Source organism: Loxodonta africana, chromosome 19 (assembly GCF_030014295.1).
Source record: "Loxodonta africana isolate mLoxAfr1 chromosome 19, mLoxAfr1.hap2, whole genome shotgun sequence".
In the NCBI taxonomy this organism is placed as follows: domain Eukaryota; kingdom Metazoa; phylum Chordata; class Mammalia; order Proboscidea; family Elephantidae; genus Loxodonta; species Loxodonta africana.
In genome coordinates this window covers 9,781,123-9,801,099 of record NC_087360.1, presented here as the reverse complement: position 1 = coordinate 9,801,099, position 19,977 = coordinate 9,781,123, and the positions used below count along the sequence as shown (strand labels likewise).

General features: G+C 39.6%; 1 protein-coding gene across 12 annotated transcripts in view; it reads left to right on the top strand.

The window, feature by feature from the left end:
- ATXN2 (ataxin 2) overlaps nt 1-19,977 on the top strand; it is a 112,227-nt gene that overhangs the window by 80,503 nt on the left and 11,747 nt on the right. For 10 of the 12 annotated variants that reach the window (XM_064272212.1, XM_064272211.1, XM_064272209.1 and 7 more), the window contains 4 exons: nt 503-655; nt 1,010-1,076; nt 15,957-16,141; nt 16,461-16,593. In XM_064272212.1, the coding sequence (XP_064128282.1) occupies nt 503-655; nt 1,010-1,076; nt 15,957-16,141; nt 16,461-16,593 (538 nt within the window). The remainder of the gene's footprint in view (nt 1-502; nt 656-1,009; nt 1,077-15,956; nt 16,142-16,460; nt 16,594-19,977) is intronic. The other 2 variants (XM_064272208.1, XM_064272213.1) reach the window with 1 other exon arrangement.

The window sequence follows — 19,977 nt, the reverse complement described above, 5'->3', positions numbered from 1 at the left end:
AAATTCCTTCTTCCATACCTGCCATCTAAATTCGGTTGTATTCTAGAACAACTTCTTGTTCTTTTTTCTTATACGGTAATTAATGCATATTTTTGAGCCATAGAAAAGATCCTTGTTTTATTATCAATTAGATGTGGTCTTGGACAAATCTTTGAATGTGAAGGTTAACTAGCTAGATTCTCAGATTCCTAGATGTACTGTTACCCAGTATTCTAAATTTATAAGAAGATATTTATTTTTTAATTATTTTGAACATGTTCTCCAGTTCCTTAAAAGTTACTATCACCGTTCTTAATAATATTACTGATTCATTGGCAAAGTTTAACTTCCTGCCAAACCAGTTTTCCTTCTATTTGAAACATATGGAAGTTTATTTTCTATAAGCTTTTGTAGATAAAAGCAAGTGAAAATTAAAAGGATTGGGAAAACCAGTCTTCAAATTGCAATAATAGTTAACTTTTCACCTTAAGATGACCGAGTTCTGTTTGTTTTTGTATTATAGCCAAAGCCTTCTACCACCCCAACTTCGCCTCGGCCTCAAGCACAACCAAGCCCATCTATGGTGGGTCATCAGCAGCCAACTCCAGTTTATACTCAGCCGGTTTGTTTTGCACCAAATATGATGTATCCAGTCCCAGTGAGCCCGGGCGTGCAAGTAAGTCCCAGAGTTTGATGTCCACTGAGCACTCTCTAGGTGTGCAGTGACTTGAAGGAGTGACGGTATTTGGAAGAGGGAGGCATGTGGTGGTATGGTGTATTACAGGTGTAAAGACGTAAATCTGAGAATGTTTTCTGGTGAAGAGCTCCATGTGAAAATTGATTTAGATTTACTGTCGTTTGGGGCTTGTCCTTTTAGCTATGGGTATGATTTTTCTTTTTTTTAATGACTCTCAGAGCATCAGGAAAGCTTCTCAGAGTTAGCTTTCTAGCAGTGAATGATAGAAGAATATATTATTATTATGGTAAGAGCCTAACCTTTTTTTTCTTTTTTACTTTTAACTCCCTCAAGCCTTTATACCCAATACCTATGACGCCCATGCCAGTGAACCAAGCCAAGACATATAGAGCAGGTAAAGGTGAGAATAATCCTGCCCGTGTTTGCTTGTAGTCTGCATGCTGCATGGATTATGTAAATCAGCTTAAAATGAATGTGTGTAGGTCGTCTTCTTTGACTTCTGATGAGGCCGTGCATTGACTTCTGAAGACAAAAATTACTGAAGAATCCAGGTGCATTTTTATGAACAAAAGCAGGAGAAACGCTCCTCAGCTGGACAGTTACAGGAGCCCTAGTGGTGCAGTGGTTAAGCACTTGGCTGCTAGCTGAAAGGTTGGCCACCCAAACGCACAAGCTGCTCCGCAGGAGACGGATATGGCAGTCTGCTTCCATAGAGATAACAGCCTCGGAAACCCTGTGAGACAGGTCTGCTCTGTCCTGTAGGGTGGCTATGAGTCTGAATCGACTCAACGGCAACAGGTTTTATGACAGTTAAGCTGTCTGTGTCCTCTTCAAAAAGAATAATTGAGTTCTGAGGTTTTCGGTGTTAAATTTAAAAGATTTGCTAGATTAATTTACCAGATTGCCGACCCTCTTATTTTATACTGACGTACAGTACTTTTCCCAAAGTCTAGATTTTCTTTTGAAGCAGAAAGCACCTCCAGGAACCAGCATCAGAATCCCATTAGAGGGATGTTTCCTCGTCTGTCACATGAGAGAGTTGTATAATCTAGTACTCTATACTTGTGTGATGAAAGAACCTTTGTAGGAAAAAAAAAAAATTACCTTAAAAGAAAATCTTTTAATATTGAAAACTGACAAAGAATTCCTTTTACCATCCAGTTAATTGATAGCTATCAATTACTGTCATTTTATTGAGAAACAGTAGAAAATAGAATGATTTCTATTTTTTAAAAAGTACTTCTCAATGCCTAATAATTTACTCTTCTGACATAAAAATTAGAACTTTCTCCATTGTTAAATTAATAAGCTTTCTTCACTGGTTGAAGTTACTGTGATTTTGTGGGTATTAATAATGAAAATTCTTAATCTTTTTTTTTTTTTGGTAGATACAGTACTCCATAACTTTGTTTTGTGTTTTCGTCTGTTGATGACAGAACTCTACCTTAGATAATTTAATCTAGTTATAGGATTAAGCTATTGTGAGGGCCTGAAAAAGTTCAAGGAAGAAAAGTTTCTCTTAGTGCCATTTTGAGTGAGTGTTCAATATTCAGATGTTCTTCTATTACTACCTGGTTCTCCTGTCTTCAGTGACTACTTAAAACCACGTGGTAGGGACATTTTTATGTTTACAATGTAAAAGATCATCACAGTGAAGGCAAGCACTAGAGTACAGCTCTCTGATGTGAGAATAAGATCAGGAGGCACTGTCGTTTTAGTCGAGGAGAGACGATGCACTCTGAGCGTCAGTGGGCACCTGCGGAGTATCAGCTGGGAACCTGTGCTGTCCCGACAGGCTGGGGAGTGATAGGGTGCGTGCTTTGCCCGTAAGTCAGATTTAGTGATTACCAAGATTGTGCCCTATTTGCTTTGTCCATGCTCTTTTCTTTGCTGAAGTATTTACAATAAATCCCAGGTATCATGTCATTTAATTCCTTCATATTCAGTATTGTCTTTCAAAAATACATTTTTCTTAGGTAGCCAGAGTGCTGTTATCACACTACAAGCTGAACAGTAATTCCTTGGTTTCATCTCATAACCACACATAATGAAATTGCCCTGATTGAGTCAAGGATATACTTTTAGAAAATCTATACATTGTTGTGTAGCGTATCCCACATTTTAGATTTGTCTGGGTGCTTCATGTGGTGTCATTGATTAGATTCAGGTTCAGCTTTTTTGGAGGGGGAGGTGGAACAGGAATGCTTAATAGATGGTCCTGTGTGCTTTCTGTTGCATCACGTCAGGAGGCACACAACATCAGGGCCTCCTCCTAGTTATGGTCAGGTGGATTAGTGGGCTCAGATGGGGATAGTCTGATCCCCCATTGTAAAGTTTTCTATTGATTTTTCAACTAATTCATTGGTGATCGATAACTTGATACCATTATTTCATTAGGGCAGTGGTTCTCAAATTTCAGCATGCAGCAGGATCACTTGGGATCACAAGTGGCTTGGCCCCAGCCCCAGAATTTTGGATTCAGTAGGTTTGGGGTATAGCCTGAGAATTTCCATTTCTAGTATAATTTATAACAAGTTTGTTCCCTGATGATGTTGATGCTGCCTGTGTGGGACCATACTTTGTGTGTGTGTGTGTGTGTGTGTGTGTGTGCGCGCGCTTTAGGTGAAACTTCACAGAGCAGATTAGTTTCTCATTCAACTGTTAAATACACAGATTGTTTTGTGACATTGCCTGCAACCCCCGTCATGTGTCACCACTCTCCCCCTTTACACCCCAATTCCCCATTTCCATCCGTTCACTTTTCCTGTCCCTTCCTGCCTTCTCGTCATTGCTTTTGGGCAGGTGTTGCCCTTTTGGTCTCATATACACGACTGAACTAAGAAGCACATTTCTCGTGTGTGTCATTGGTTGAAGAGAGCCCTTCAGAAGTGGCTTCAGTTCTGGGTTAAAAGGGTGTCCATCACCACTCTCCATTTCCAAAAATTTTTGTCACCCCAGACAAACTCAGTGCCCCTTAAGCAATAATGTCCCACTTCTCCTAGTCCCTGGTAACCACTGATAAACTTTGGTCTCTATGCATTTGCCTGTCCTAGATATTTCATGTAAGTGGAATCATACAATATTTGACCTTTTGTGACTAATTTATTTCACTTAGCATAATGTTCTCAAGGTTGATTTATCTTATAGTATGTATCAGATCTCCATTTCTTTTTATGGCTGAAAAATACTCCATTGTGTGTGTATATATATGCCTTATTTTATTCATTCATTCTTTGGTTGACGGGCCCTTAGTTTGTTTTGTCCTTTGGGCTATCGTGAATAATGTTGCAGTGAACTTTGGTGGAAAGTATCTGTTTGAGTTCCAGCTTCTAAATCTTTTGGGTGTATACCTGAGAGTGAAATTGGTGAGTCATATGGTCATTCGTGTTCAACTTTTCCAGGAGCTCCCTCATTTATTCTTGTATTTTTAATATTATGAATGCATGGATTTCTATGTATTCAAGTATTCATTTTGCTGCTCCAATTGTCCCGTCTTTGGTCAATGGGACCCCTTCAAGTTGACTCCTGTGTCCTTGTGACAAACCAAAAAAAAACCCCAAATTCATTGCTGTCAAGTGGATCCCGACTCATAGTGGGTTTCCACGGAGTGGCTGGTGGATTTGAACTGCCAAGCTCTGTTGTGACACTACTCATTTTCCTTTGACAGCTTCCTTTCTTTCTGCTACAGATAAGCTGTCTCAGGCTAATCATTTTCTAACTCCTTACCTGTATCAGCTATTCATCGAAGGAATCCGGATTCCTTTTGCTGGAGAATAGTATTTAGTAACCATTATCTGGTCATTAGTTGGATGTGCTTGTTGCTGTTGTGTTATTGCTTCTAGTCCTTTGCAGTGGACAAAATTAAGGAATATCACTGTTTTTCCTTTTCAAAAACTTAGAAATCATAATGTTTCCAACTCAAAATAACATTATTAAGATTTTTACTATGACTTAATGCTTCCATCTCTTACTGTCTCACACTGAAAAATCTTGGTTACTAAACATTTTTATCTGTCACATAACAAATTAGCCCCAAAATTTAGGAGCCTAATGCAACAAGCACTTGTTATTTCACACTGTTTCTGAGGGTCAGAAGTCCAGGAGGGGCTTAGCTGGGTGGTTGTGCCGCTCGGAGTCTTGTGAAGCTGCAGACAACCACTGGCCAAGGCTACAGTCATCGGAAAGTTAACTGGGCTGGAGGGTCTGCTTTCAGAGTCACTCACCATTGTTGGCAGGAGGCTGGGTCCCTTGCCACGTGGGCTTCTCCACAGTGCTGCTTGTGATGTATGATGTAGCACCTAACTTGCCAAAGTGTTCAGAGAGAGACTGACCTAAATGGAAGCCGCAGCGTGTTTTATAACCTAATCTTGAAAGTGGCTCACCATGATTTCTGCCATACACTTTGTAGAGGGGACTGCAGGGGTGTGAGTACCAGGAGGTGGGGTCATTGGAGCCATCACAGAGGCTGGTTTATTTATTCTTTCCTATAATTTCCGTGGGGCCCTGGTGGAGCAGTAGTTAAGTGTTTGGCTGCTAACCAAAAGGTCAGCAGTTCGAATCCATCAGCCGCTCCTTGGAAACCCTAAGGAGCAATTCTCCTCTGTTCTTTAGGGTCACTGTGAGTCGGAATCACAGTTTTCATAATATGTTTTCATGATGTTCATTGTCCAGTTGTTAGATATGGAATAAAATTTAGTATTTCTTTCGACTGTTACTTGTCTTCAGTATGTGTTTCACTAGGTGTACAGTCAAAGTAGTGTCTTCTGTAGTCATTAAATGTTAATGTCAGCACCTTGATACATGGGTAGGTTTATCTGCTTGAGCTTTGATTTTATTTTTTAGTTTTTTTTTTATCTGCAAAATATCTGTGTGCTTTCAGAGTGAAAATTATGCAACAAAATACATTTAGAGAAGTCCTGCTCCATCCCAGTCTCCACCCTGTACCTTCCCTGATCACCCTGTGATTATTTTTTTTATTGTGCTTTAAGTGAAAGTTTACAATTCACATCAGTTTCTCATGCAAAAACTTACACGCACATTGTTATGTGACTCTAGTTGCTCTCCCTATAATGTGATAGCACCCTTTGATTATTTTAAATTATTTTTTATTTACCCTTAGTGTTTCTTCTTGCAGACGTGCACAAATACATATTTGTTTTTTAAGAATAGTTTTATTTATATATTTCACATATCGTATAATTCACTCATTTACAGTACATCAAACCAAAACCAAACCCACTCCTGTTGAGTCGATTCCGACTCCTAGCGACCCTGTAGGGCAGAGTCGAACGCCTCAGGGTTTTCAAGCCAGTTATCTTTACAGAAGCAGACTGCCACACCTTCTTCCCGCGGAATGGCTGATGGTTTCAAGCTGCCGACCTTTTGGTTAGCAGCCGAACACTTTAACTACTGCACCACCAGGGCTCCTTCAAAGTATACACAGTTCAGTGGTTTTTAGTATATTCAGAGTTATACAGCCGTCACTACAGTCAATTTTAGAACATTTTTATCATCTCCAAAAGAAACACCGTATCCATTAGCAGTCACACCCCACTCTCCCCTCCCCCATATACACACCCCACTAAACCAAAAAGCTAAAAATAAACCCTTTGCCCTTGAGTCGATTCGGACTCCTAGTGACCCTGTAGGACAGAGTAGAACTGCCTCACGTGGTTTCCAAGGAGTGGCTGGCAAATTCGAACTGCCAGCCTTTTGGTTAGCAGCCACATGTGTAACTGCTGTGCCACCAGGGCACCACATATTATATGAGTCTGTTTATATGAAATGTGCAGAATAGGCAAATCTATAGAGAGTAGGTGCATTAACTGCTCTTTGTAGATTTACGTAATCTGAATATTTCCTTATAAACAGACTTGTGGTCTTTTGTGACTGGCTTCTTTCACCTGCATTATAGCATGAGTCAGCACTTCATTCCTTCTTATTGATGAATAACATTCCATTACATAAATATACCACATTGATTATCATTCATCTGTTGATGGACGTTGGAGTTTTTCACTTTTTGGCTATTGTGAATAACGCTGCCGTGAAGATTATTTTACAAGTTTTTGTGTGGACATATATTTTCTTTTTTCTTGGGTGTATGCTTAGGAGTAGAATTGCTTTGTTGGAAATGCCAAACTTTTCCAAAGTGGCTGCACCATTTTACATTCCTACCAGTAATACGTGAGGGTTCCCGTTTTTCCACATCCTTGCCAACACTTGCTGTTGGCTTCCTTTTTGACTTTAACCTTCCCGGTGGATCTGAAGTGGTACCTCATTGTGGCTTTAATTTGCATTTTCCTAATGATACTGAACACCTTTTCATATGTTTTTTGATCATTTGTATATGTTCTTTGAAGAAATGTTTATTCAAATCCTTGACCTAGTTTTTGTTGGATTATTTGTCTTCGTTACTGAGTTATAAGAGTTCATTATATATTCTGAAAACAAATCCCTTATCAGGTAAGTAATGGGCAAATATTTTCTCCCACTCTATGGGTCTTTTTACTTGCTGATTCGTGTTCTTGGCAGCACAAAAGTTTTTAATTTTGATGAAATACGGTTATAAAAATGGCATGGGGGCGGTGTCTGACCTCCTCTAACTTCATAAGGGGGAAGGAGAATCAAGATCAACAGCCCAGTAGCCCCTGATACCTGTGAGGTGGAGGTCAGACATGCCGCCTCTCTCCGCCATCTTTACCAGTTCTGACACCAACTGTCCCTCCCACGACACTCTCTGCTTCTCTGCTAGGTTCAATAATTCATTGCAACGGCCACACAGAACTCACAGATCATTCTCATGATTATGGCGTTCATTATGGAACTAACAAGTTACAATTCCAGTTCAGGAACACTCAGGGTGCAGTTCCTCTGTCAGGACAGCCTCTTGCCGTCCATGCTCACAGGCATGCCTCTCTCTGGCCCTTGACCTCTGCCCTGCTCGAGCAAGTGTTACAAAGCTCTTATAGTTCTGCTGGTAAGTGCACACTCAGCGTTCTCGTTCCCTGGGCCCAGAAGCCCACTGCACTGTCTCCTGCTGGTCTCTCCTGCCTGCTTTCTCTGCCACCACTTCTCTGGCATTCATTCCTAGTGGTGGGACCCTGTCTCTGCTCTGGCTTGTTTTAAGGCAGAACTGACCAGTTCCCTTGGTGGGCCACAGTAACCCTATTTGCACTAGTCTCACCCAGTAAGCTGGTTGGGAGTTATAAGATCGTGGCAACAAAGGTCACACAAAAGCAATCAATTTATGTATTTTATCTTTTATTTGTGCTTTTGGTGTCACAGCTGAGAAACCATTACCAAAGTCAAGGTCACAAAGATTTACTCCTGTCATTTCTTCTAAAAGTTTTATAGTTTTAGCCCTTAAAGTTAGGTATGTGATCCATTTTGAGTTAATTTTTGTGTATGGAATGAGGTAGGGGTCCGACTTCATTCTTTTGCACGTAGCTACCCAGTTGTCCCAGCACCATTTGTTAAAGGCCATTCTTTCCCCCATTAAATTGTCTTGGCACCTTTGTTGACATTTTCATTTCTCTTCCATCCTCCACAAAAGAAAACATACTATATGTACTGTTCTGTATCTTTCTTCTTTTTAATATAATATATCCTAGAAATTACTGCCTGTCAGTATATAAAGGTTTTCCTCATTCCTTCCCCGCCCCCCTTAGGTTGTTTGTCATGTTGTTGAATTGTAAGAGTGTGGATGGCTACAAGTCCATTGTCGACATGCGTATTTCAAACATTTTATCACAGCCTGTTACCAGCTTGCCATTTCATTCTCCTAAGTGTTTTTCAAAGAGCAGAAATTTTACATTTTGAAGTACATCTTGAAATTCATTTTATCGTTTTTTTTGTATGGTTTATGCTTTTGTTTCCTGTCTTTGCGTACTCCAAGGTTGCAAAGATTTTCTCCTGTGTTTTCTTCCCGAAGTTTTACAGTTTCCAGCTTTCTTCCCGTTTTTCTGAGTTTTACCTTTGGATTTTAGTTTGTAATTTTTAAGGTTTTTTCCCACTCCCATGTAGTAAAATAATTCATAGACCGTTCTCCTCCAGAATTTATATAGCTTTATTTTCTATATTTAAATTTCTGATCCATTTGGAATTTACCTTGGTATACAATGTATGGAATGAATCCAATTTATTTTGTCCAAATGGCTATCCAAAAAAAAAATTTTAGTCAATTTTATAATTCTCTAATTTACATGGAATAAACAGTTTCATGAGTTTTGACAGGTGAATTTATCATGTGACTACCACTTCAGTTAAGCAGGATGCAGGACATTTTCATCATCCCAAAAGGTTTCCTCGTGTCCCTTCTCTGTCAAGCCCTCCTTGTACTGCCCCATCTCTGGCCAGCTGCTAATCTACTTCCTCTCACTGTAGATTGTTCTTGTTGTGTGCCGTTGAGTCATTTCTGAATGATAGCAACCCTGTAGGATAGGATAGAACTTCCCCCATGGGTTTTCTAGGCTGTAATCTTTAAGGGAGCAAATTGCCAGGTCTTTTCTCCCACAGAGCTTGAACCGCGGATCTTTCTGGCTGGCAGCTGAGTGCTTGAACCGTTGTACCTCCCACGCTTCCTTCACTGTAGATTAGATTTGTTTTTTCTAGAGTTTTATGTGATCAGAATCATACACTATATGGTTTTTAGTGTCTGTCTTCTTTTGCCCAGCATACTAATTTAAGATTCTTTCGTGTTATCTCATGTATCAGTTTGTTCCTTTTTACCACTGAGTGGCATTCCACTTAATATTACATTACAGTTAGTTCATCCATTCACTGCGTGAGGGGCATTTGGGTAATTTCCAGGTTTTGGCTGTTACGAATAAAGCTTCTGTGAGCATTTGTGTACAAGTATTTGTGTGGACATGTGTTTCATTTCTCTTGGTCAGATACCTAGAATTGGAGTTGCTGAGCTCCATGTGAATACATGTTTAAATTTATAAGGAACTGGCGAATTGTTTTCCAAAGCGACTATATCAGGTTACGTTCCACTGACTAGCTGTGTATGAGAATTTCAGGTGCTCCAACGTCCTTGTCAACACTTGGTATTGTCCATCTTTTTAATTTTAGCCAGTTTAATGGTATCTCAATGGGGTTTTAACTTACATTCCCCTGATGATGACTTTTCTTGAGCATCTTTTCATGTTTTTTTTTGCCTATTTGTGTACCTTCTTTTTGTAAAGTGTCTATTTAAATCTTTTTCCCATTTTCACTATGAATTATTATATTTTTTTAATATATCCTGGATATAAGTCCTTTATCAGATATAAGTATTATAAATATTTTTTTCCAGTCTGTGGCTTGCTCTTAACCAGAATTTTCTTTCTTCTTTCTTTGAGGTGCTGCTGTTAATTTTGATGAAGTCTCATTTATCAAATTTTTCTTTTATGGTTCATGCTTTTTCGTTTCATATCTGAGAAGCCTTTGCCTACCCTAGGTCTTAAATATTTTTATGTTTCTTCTAGAAGTTTAGTCTTTTTAGCTTTTACTATTCAGCGTATAATCAATTTCTAGGTGATTTTTGTTTAGGGTATGAGGTAGTGATTGGGATTCACTTTTTTCCAGGTGCATGTGTGGTTTTCCAGCACAGACTCTATTTTCCTATTGAATTATCCTGGCATTTTTATAGACTTGAATTAACCCTATATATGTGGGTCTTAAACCAGGTCTTCAGATACTGTAATGAGTTGTGTCCCTATCCTCCAAAAGCAATCAGTGAGGGATTTTTTTGTGGTTTTGTTTTTTTGGTATCAGTATGAACTCCTAAATTTTGACATTTGATTTGCCAGTTGGCATTTTCAAATTTTAAATAAACTTAGGGGAGAATTACTCTCTTTATGATGTTGAGTCTTCCTATCCAAGAATAAGTTATGCCTTCCCTCTTGTTTAAATTTTTCTTCCTTATTTTCTGTACTATTGTAAGGTTTTTCTCATGAAGGTTTTGTGCGTGTCTTCAGTTTATGTTATAGAAATTTTCTTTGCTGTGAATGTAAATTGGGGTCCTTTCTTCCATTGCCTCTTCTATCTAGTTACTGTTTCTTTCTCTCTCTGTATATGTATATCTGCACACACACACACGCCCATACACACACAGGCTATTGCAGTGTGTGTTAATTTTATATTCTGCTACTTTACTAACTTCTAATCATTTGAAGTGTTTCGTAAAGGTATTTTTAATGTCTGTCAACTGACAGGCAAAGTCGAGGGCTTAGTTCTGAAATACAGTTATGGATTGTATGAGGCCTGTCTTTCCTTCACGGTAGCAGGGCCTTTGCACAAAACCACCCCTTTGCCATCTTGCTACATGCTGCAGAGCAATGTCTTTTTGCAGCCTGTGAGAGAAATTGAAGATATGCCAAAGTCTAGGACTTAATTAACATAAGGCAGGATTTCTTAGCCTTGGCATTATTGACATCTGGGGAGAAGGTATCATGTGCACTGTCGGATGTTTATCAACACCCCAGGCCTCTAACCACTAGATGCCTGTAGCAATGCTCCCTTCCCAATTGTGATAACCAAAAGTGTCTCCAGACATTGCCAGATGTCCCCTAGGAGGCAAAATTGCCCACAGTTGAGAACCTTTGACATAGGAAATGGCTAAGGTAAGGTCCATTTAAACTGAAGATTAAAGTAGGTTCGGAAACCCTTGTGGCATAGTGGTTAAGTGCTATGGCTGCTAACCAAAAGGTCAGCAGTTTGAATCCACCAAGCACTTCTTGGAAACTCTATGGGGCAGCTCTACTCTGTCCTATAGGGTCGCTATGAGTCGGAATCGACTCGATGGCAACAGGTTTGGTTTTTGGTTAAAGTAGGTTCAATTTGGGAAAAAAACAGATACCATAACGAAGACTCCTTATTACGTATCTCTTTGTACATATGTATGCGTACGAATGTATAGAAGATGGACTAGAAGGTTACCTAAAGTGGTTACAATGGAGGAGAGAACGGTATGCCAATGGCTGGAAAGGGGAATTTTGCTTTGTATTGCTTGAGTATTTTACATTAAGATTGTACTCAAGCATTATTTTTGTAATTAGAATTTTATTTTTAATTTTAAAAAAGTAAACTCAGCTAGCTTTTTGATTAATCTTTTTAATGTCTGTGTGAGGATAATAACAAAGTATCAAAATTGTAGCGAGTGGGTAGCTCAGTTAGCTTATTAGACAAAAACTTTTATTTAGTAAAAATGGAATCTGACTTTGGGATGGTTTTTTCTCTACCAAAAGGAGCTGCTCTTTCAATATATGTACTCTCTGAAGATTAAAATCAGAAAAATATTTTACTCTGTTGGTTTCTTCTGTTTTCAGGTTGGCTTTTCAAAACAGACTTTTAAAAAAAAAAAAAGGTAACTAGCTCTTCTGAATTTCAGCATCAGTCATGATAAAATTTTAGCCAAAAGTTCAAAAGATTTAGAATAAAAAGGTACTCAGGAAAATGGCAGGTACTTGTATATTGTACAATCAGTTCTGACGATTTTACGAACATCCCAAGTTAATCTGTTCGTCATGCCTCGTACGTTGTTGTGAGCAATCAGAATGTGGTTCTGTCCCTCGAGTGGCTTGGTTGACTTGGAACCAGAAACAGATGTCAGAAACACAGCAGAGTACAGCATGCCCCATTCTTCTTTCTGTAGTCCAGCTTCTCAGATTATTGTGGTAGACATGGGAGGGTGAGGAACACAGGACGCAGCCAGCTCTTTGTGGGGGAACTGGAAAAGTCACTGCAGAGGAGATGACTGTTGAGCCGAGTTCTTAACTAGAGCTTTGCCAGGGAAGCATCTTACAGGCAGAAATCTGTGGAGTAACAGGAGACATAACAATTTTCACAAGAGCTGTCATTTAGAAACCTCCTATGTGCTGGGTGATGCAGTGTTTGAGGATCGAGAAGTTGTGGAGAAATGCAGAAGTTAAGAGAGATGGAGGTGAAAGGTCCCTGGGTGGCACAAACGGCTTGCACTCTGTTGGTAACCAAAAAGCTGGCGATTGAAACTTAGCCAGCGTCACCGCCGGACAGGCCTGGCGATCTGCTTGCATAAAGATTGTCGTAGTTGTTATTAGGTGCCGTGGAGTCAATTCCGACTCATAGCGACCCTGTGCACAGCAGTAGGAAACACTGTCTGGTCCTGCGTCATCCTCACAATTATTGCCACGCCCGTACCCATTGTTGGCAGCCACTGCATCAGTCAGGCTCGTTGAGGGTCTTCCTCTTTTTTGCTGATCCTCTCCTTTACCAAGGATGGTGTCCTTCCCTCCTGATAACATGTTCAAAGTAAGTAAGATGTTGTCTCACCATCTTTGCTTCTAAGGAGCATCCTGGTGGTTCTTCTTCCAAGACAGATTTGTTCATTCTTTTGGCAGTCTTCGGTCTTCCTTATTCATTGTCCAGCTTTCACATGCAAATGAGGTGACTGAAAACATCGTGGCTTGGGTCAGGCACACCTTAGTCCTCAAGGTGACATCTTTGCTTTTTAACACTTGAAAGAGGTCTTTTGCAGCATATTTGCCCAGTGCAGTGCATCTTTTGATTTCTTGACTGCTGCTTCTGTGGGTGTTGATTGTGGATCCAAGTAAAATGAAATCCTTGACAACCTCAGTCTTTTCTCTGAGTATCAGGATGTTGCTCATTGGTCCAGTTGTGAGGATTTTTGTTTTCTTTATGTTTAGGTATAACCCATACTGAAGGCTGTGGTCTTTGTCATCAGTAAGTGCTTCAAGTCCCCTTCACTTTCGCAAGCAAGTGTAATGCAAGTTGTTCATTAGTTTTCCTCCAATCCTGATGCCCCATTCTTCTTCATACAGTCCAGCTTCTCAGATTATTTGCTCAGCGTACAGATTGAATAGGTATGGTGAAAGGATACAACCTTGACACACACCTTTCCTGACTTTAAACCGTATAGTATCCCCTTGTTCTGTCAGAACAACTGCCTTTAGATCCATGTGCAGATCCCTCACGAGCACAATTAAGTGTTCTGGAATTCCCATTCTCTGCAGTGTAATTCATAATTTGTTATGGTACACAGTCAAATGCCTTAGCCTAGTCAATAAAACACAGGTAATTGTCTTTCTGGTATTTTTTTTTTCAGCCAGGATCCGTCTGACATCAGCAATGATATTCCTGGTTCCACATCCTTTTCTAAATACAGCTTGAATTTCTGGCAGTTCCCTGTTGATATACTGCTACAACCACTTCTGAATGATCTTCAGCAAAATTTTGCTAGCATGTGATACCAATGATATTGTTCGATAATTTCCACATTCGGTTGGATCACCTTTCTTAGAAATAGGCATAAATATAGATCTCTTCCAGTTGGTTGGCCAGGTAACTATCTTCCAAAGTTCTTAACATAGAGGAGTGAGTACTTCCAGTGCTGCATCCAATTGTTGAAACATCTCAATTGGTGTTCCGTCAATTCCCGGAGACTTGTTTTTCGCCAGTGGTTTCAGTGCAACTTGGACTATTTCTTTCAGTACCATCAGCTCCTGATCACATGTTACCACCTGAAATGGTTGAATGTCGACAAATTGTTTTTGGTATAAAGACTCTGTGTATTCCTTCCATCTTCTTTTGATGTTTCCTACGTCATTTAATATTTTCCCCATAGAATCCTTCACTATTGCAACTGAGGCTTGAATTTTTTTCCTTAGTTCTTTCACTTTGAGAAATGCTGAGGATGCTCTCCCCTTTTGGTTTTCTACCTCCAGGTCTTTGCACATGTCATCGTAATACTTTGTCTTGTAGAACCACCTTTTGAAATCCTCTGTTCAGCTCTTTTACTTCATCATTTTTTCCTTTTGTTTTATCTACTTGATGGTCAAGATCAAGTTTCAGAGTCTCCTCTGACATCCATTTTGGTCTTTCTCTCCTGTCTTTTTAACGAGCTCTTGCTTTCTTCATTTATGATGTCCTTGATTTCATTCCACAACTCGTCTAGTCTTAGGTCATTAGTGTTCAACGTGTCAAATCTATTCTTGAGATGGTCTCTAAATTCAGGTGGGATATACTCAAGGTCGTACTTTGGCTCTTGTGGTCTTGTTCTAATTTTTTTCAGTTTCAGCTTGAACTTGCATATGAGTAATTGATGTTCTGATCTGCAGTCCGTCTCTGGGCTTGTTTTGACCGAGGGCTTTTCTATCGTCTCTTTCCACAGATGTAGTGGATTTGATTCCTGTGTATTCCATCTGGTGAGGTCCATGTGTATAGTCACCGTTTATGTTGGTGAAAAACGATATTTTCAATGAAGAAGTCATTGGTCTTGAAAAATTCAATTATGTGATCTTTGGCATCATTTCTATCACCAAGGCCATATTTTCCAATTACCAACCCTTCTTTGTTTCCAACTTTTACATTCCAATCACCAGTAATTATCAGTGCATCCTGATTGCATGTTGGAGCAATTTCAGACTGCAGACTTTGGTAAAAGTCTTAAATTTCTTCATCTTTGGCCTTAGTGGTTGGTGCATAGATTTGAATAATAGTCATATTAGCTGGTTTTCATTGTAGACGTGTGGATATCATCCTGTCAGTGCCAGCATTGTATTTCAGGATAGATCTTAAAATTTTCTTTTTGACTATGAATGCAACGCCATTCCTTTTCAAGTTGTCATTCCCGGCGTCATAGACTTTATGATTATCTGATTCAGAATGACCAATACCAGCCATTTCAGCTCAAGATTACAGTCAAGAAAACCCTATGGAGCAGTTCTACTCTGTAACAGATGGGGTCTCTTCAAAGTCACAAACCATCAACACAACAAAAACAAAATAAGAGAGAGAGAGAGATGTAGGTAAGATTAGGATTGGGTCTCTTCTGGCTTTTTTGTTGGGCTTTTGTTTTTCTTTAAATGAACTCAGTGCCCTTCCCTGACAAGGAGCATAATTTGGTGTATCAAACAGGTAGGACTGTAGTCTTCACCTTCACATCTGGTAGAGATAAAAAGGAAACAGGAATCATCTGGAAAGTGGTGTGTAAGAAAAGCAGTGCCATAGTACTGTTAGAGTCCATTACAGGGGCCCAGTCAAGGATGGGGTCATCACAGAGGGTCTCTCTAAGGAAGTAGCTTTCACGCTGGCCCCTGAAGGACAAGCTGGACATTGGGGAATGGTGTTGGAGGCTGAGGAGTAACCTGTGTATAGGAAAGCCACCCAGAGTGGCTGAGGTGGGGCTAAGGTGGCATAAGATGGCATTGGAGAGGCAGGCAGATGGGTCATTCACTGAGGGCCTCTAGACCATGGTCATGTGTTTCACTCTAGCACTGGGTTGTCTTTTTTTCTGCAGTACCAAATATGCCCCAACAGCGGCAAGACCAGCATCATCAGAGCACCATGATGCACCCAGCCTCTGCGGCAGGCCCCCCCATTGTAGCCACCCCTCCAGCTTATTCCACGCAATATGTTGCCTATAGTCCTCAGCAGTTTCCAAACCAGCCTCTTGTTCCGCATGTGCCACATTATCAGTCTCAGGTAAGGCTGAGGTTTCCTGACGCTTATTTTTGTTCCATTGAAGTAACTTTTAGTTTGAACTTTTAACATGGTAAGATTTTCTTTTCTATTTTGTGGTTGTGTGTTATGGTGGGGTTACGGTGGGGGTCTTTTTAATATATACTAGGTTACTGACCAGTGTAAAAGTTTCACAGAAACAGCCAAGAAAGGTATTAGGATTTTCAGGGAGCATCTAGTAGAGTTGTTTCTGGAAACTGTGGAGTTAAAACACCTAGCTGACACCTGTTTGCCTCTGTTGTGGTATTTTAACGTTTTTTCTTTATTTTTTGTTTGAACACAGCATCCTCATGTCTATAGTCCTGTAATACAGGGTAATGCTAGGATGATGGCACCTCCAACACATGCCCAGCCTGGTTTAGTATCTTCTTCAGCAACTCAGTACGGGGCTCATGAGCAGACGCATGCGATGTATGGTAGGAAACACTTCGTTTGTCTTTTTCAGTGTGTGTGACTATTTTAAATCGGTTTTAAGGCTCTGTACAGCTACTTTAGCAATAACGTGGCCTTTTTATGACACTGAGGGTTAAGAATCTAAAAGATGAACTCATTTCTACCACTGACCTGCTTAATAAGCCTTGACAAATCATTTTTACTTCTGTTCCTGGCATCCCTCCATCTTCAGATGTCTCTCCTTTTTCCTTAACCAAAAATGTAATGAAGTATGTAACAGCGAAGCATCCTTTTGGGAGAAAGGTATCCTCTTCCCGCTGCTCTCCCTCCTTCTCCCCCTCCTCCTCATCATTTGGTACAGTCTCCCTAAGGCATGCCAGAAAGTTGTACCCTAGTAAGAGCATAAAAGCGTGCTCGAGCCTGAGGACCTTCTGCTTCCCTCTTGCTCTGGGGGCGCCTGACACTACTGGTTTTTATTGCTGTCTGTTACCGTGCTATGGCTCTGCGTCATGCTATACTTCACGTGGTCAAAATGGTGTCATAGTAGATGTATTTTAGACATGATTCACACCTTAAGTACAATCCATGTAAAACAGAATGGTAAAATGAAATTAGGTATCTTGTATAAAATTAAATAGTATTTATGTATAAGAATAATAAGCCAAAAAAGAATCTTAGTTTTGTGGCCAAAGGGAGAACTTCGTGCAGGTCAACTTAGCACCTATCTAAAATAATAAAATAATATGGTTTTCATCGTTGAGGATATAAAATAAAATTTCTCCTCATATAGAATTGATGGATTGTCCCATATTAGGTTTTTCAAAATGCACTTTTAATGAGTGCCAGCTGCATAAAGTTGTAAGTCTTATTTTGAACTTACTTTCTGAGAGCTCCCGTACAGCCATGCAGGTTCTACCGTTGGGATTTCATTTGTGAGGGGTGAGAGGAGATAAATTTACATTTACTCATATAGTTAAGAAGAATACTCCCGTGAAAATGAAGTTATAGTGATACGGAACTAGGTGAACATTTTGTTCTTTAAACCTTAAACTTTTTGAATGACTAAGAATGTAAAGATTTTAGGTTTTTCTGGTTTTTTATTTGCTTTAGCTATCTTGAGCGAACATGTTTAGGCAAAATCGAGTTAAGAACTCCTTTTTTGAGATAGTACTGCTTTCTTTTCTAATTTCTATGTCCACATTTTTGAAATAACTAACAGCTTCAGTGCAGTATAAGTGTAGTAGGCCTCAGGCGGCAACAGGTACCCTTTCGTCGCCCGTAGCCCAGCTGTGCTTTCCTCCTGGAGTCCTCTCCTGTCCCACAGGCTGCTAATGGTAGGTAATTTTACAATGTTAGAGGCAGTCTTTTTATAAATGCTTGAAAATCTGATCTTCATTTTCCACATTATTGCTTCTAAAAACTTTTTATTGTGGATTATGCATTTTAGATGAAAAATGGTGTAATTGCTACATTTTGGAAAACATTTCTTTCAAGAAGCCCATTTGTAATTTAATTGAAAAATAAACTGACAGACTGATTTGGTTTATGATCTTTGTTATGATCTCCTGTCGGTGACTTAACTCTCTTGACCAGGACTGAGTGTGTATGAAAAGGCACCATTGATGCATCAAGCTGGCTTTTATGCAGCTTGTACACATTTCAGCAACCCTCCAGTTTGCTAAAGGCTTAGGCGAAAAGTTCATTAGGAGTGTTTATATATTTCTGGTGAATACATCATGATTTAACAAGTGGAAAAGCATTTATTTCCTCCCATTTTCTGGCAGACACCCTTGGAATAAGATCTGAAACTTTTGAGCTAAACTTTCCCCTGCTTTTAGAGCATACCCGTGCTTTTGAGACAGTAATGCTGAGATGTTGGACGAGATCTTTCTCCTCAGTGGGTTCACTCGCTGCCAACATCTGGCTTTGCCTTTTGAGACGTTGTAGTAATACTGAGATGTTGGGCAGGATCTTTCTCCTCGGTGTGTTCACTCGCTGCCAACGTCTGGCTTTGCCTTTTGGATGGATTTCAAGCAGCCTGTACAATAAATAGCATATTTAAGACACTAATGATTTTTATAACTACCTTCCCAGAATATTTCCATTTGAAAAGCAGTTGTCCATTGACCCCGAAGTCCATTCAAGTGTGGATAAATAGGAAATATTGAAAAAACAAAAACAGGAAACACTACACCTAATGTACAGTGAGGGAGCTGAGGTGGTGGAGTGGTTAAAGTGGTCAGCTGCCAACCAAAAGGTTGGTAATTCTAACCCACCAGTCACTCCATGGGAGAAAGATGTGGTGGTCTCCTTCCATAAAGATTTACAGCCTTAGAGACCCTATAAGGCAGTTCTCCTCTATCTTATAGGGTTGCTGTGAGTCCTAATCGACTCGACAGCAGTGGTTTTAATGAGCAGTGAAATCTGGAATGGACTAGTCACCCAAGCGACTTCTTTCATGCCAGGACACCACATCTGCACTGCTTTCCTGCAATTGACACAGTTTGTAATTGTCAGGGCCAGGTTGTAGACTTGGCTTGGTTGTTGCTGGTTTACCAAAGTTCTCCTTTGGATACTTAAACCGAAAACCAAACCCATTCCTATCGAGTAGATCCCAAAAAGAACACTAGGAAATGGGTGGTTTTGTTCTTTGTCATCATATGCCACAATTTAATCTGCTAAAGCAAGTTCTTCATTGAACCTCCAGTAATTTATTTGAAAGCCTAATTATGCCCACTCTGAACAAATTTTTAAGCACATTCTTTTAAACTAAGATAAAAACTGTTGCATAGAAATGCTTATTTTATATTCGTCCCCCTTGAACAACTTACATTTTACATTCTCAAAGCAGGAACATACTTTGAGTATAAATGAATGTTTATTTTTTAGCTACACTATCTAGATTTTTTAAAAACATACAGACAGAACAATACATACCCAGGTGGCAGTGACAATTTCATGTCACCTTTTTATCATTGATTTGTTACGGCCACAGCAAAAGGCTTTGAGAATAGATAGGACCACTAATGACTGGAAAATGAAAGACTCATTTTTTGGGGGGGAGATTTAACATAAATATGCTAACAGATTGCTGAAGAGTTAAATATTAGAGTAGGAGATGTATATTTAAAAAGTTGTTGACCTTTTGTAGTCTTTCTAGCCATCTTGGAAAGGACTTAATAGCTAATCTAACCTTCATCATTGCCTCTGCCTCCTCCTTCCCAAGAAGTGACTTTAATTTTTGTTTCCCTGACATCTAGTCTTCTAATTCATCTGTAATTTTGTTGTTATGGTGGTGGTTTTCCCTTTCCAAAATAGTAATACTGAAACTTTGTCTACCAACTAGATCTGTGGAGAAGAATTAGAGCCAGAATCCTTGTTTGGTTTGTTTTTGGTGGTTTAATGCA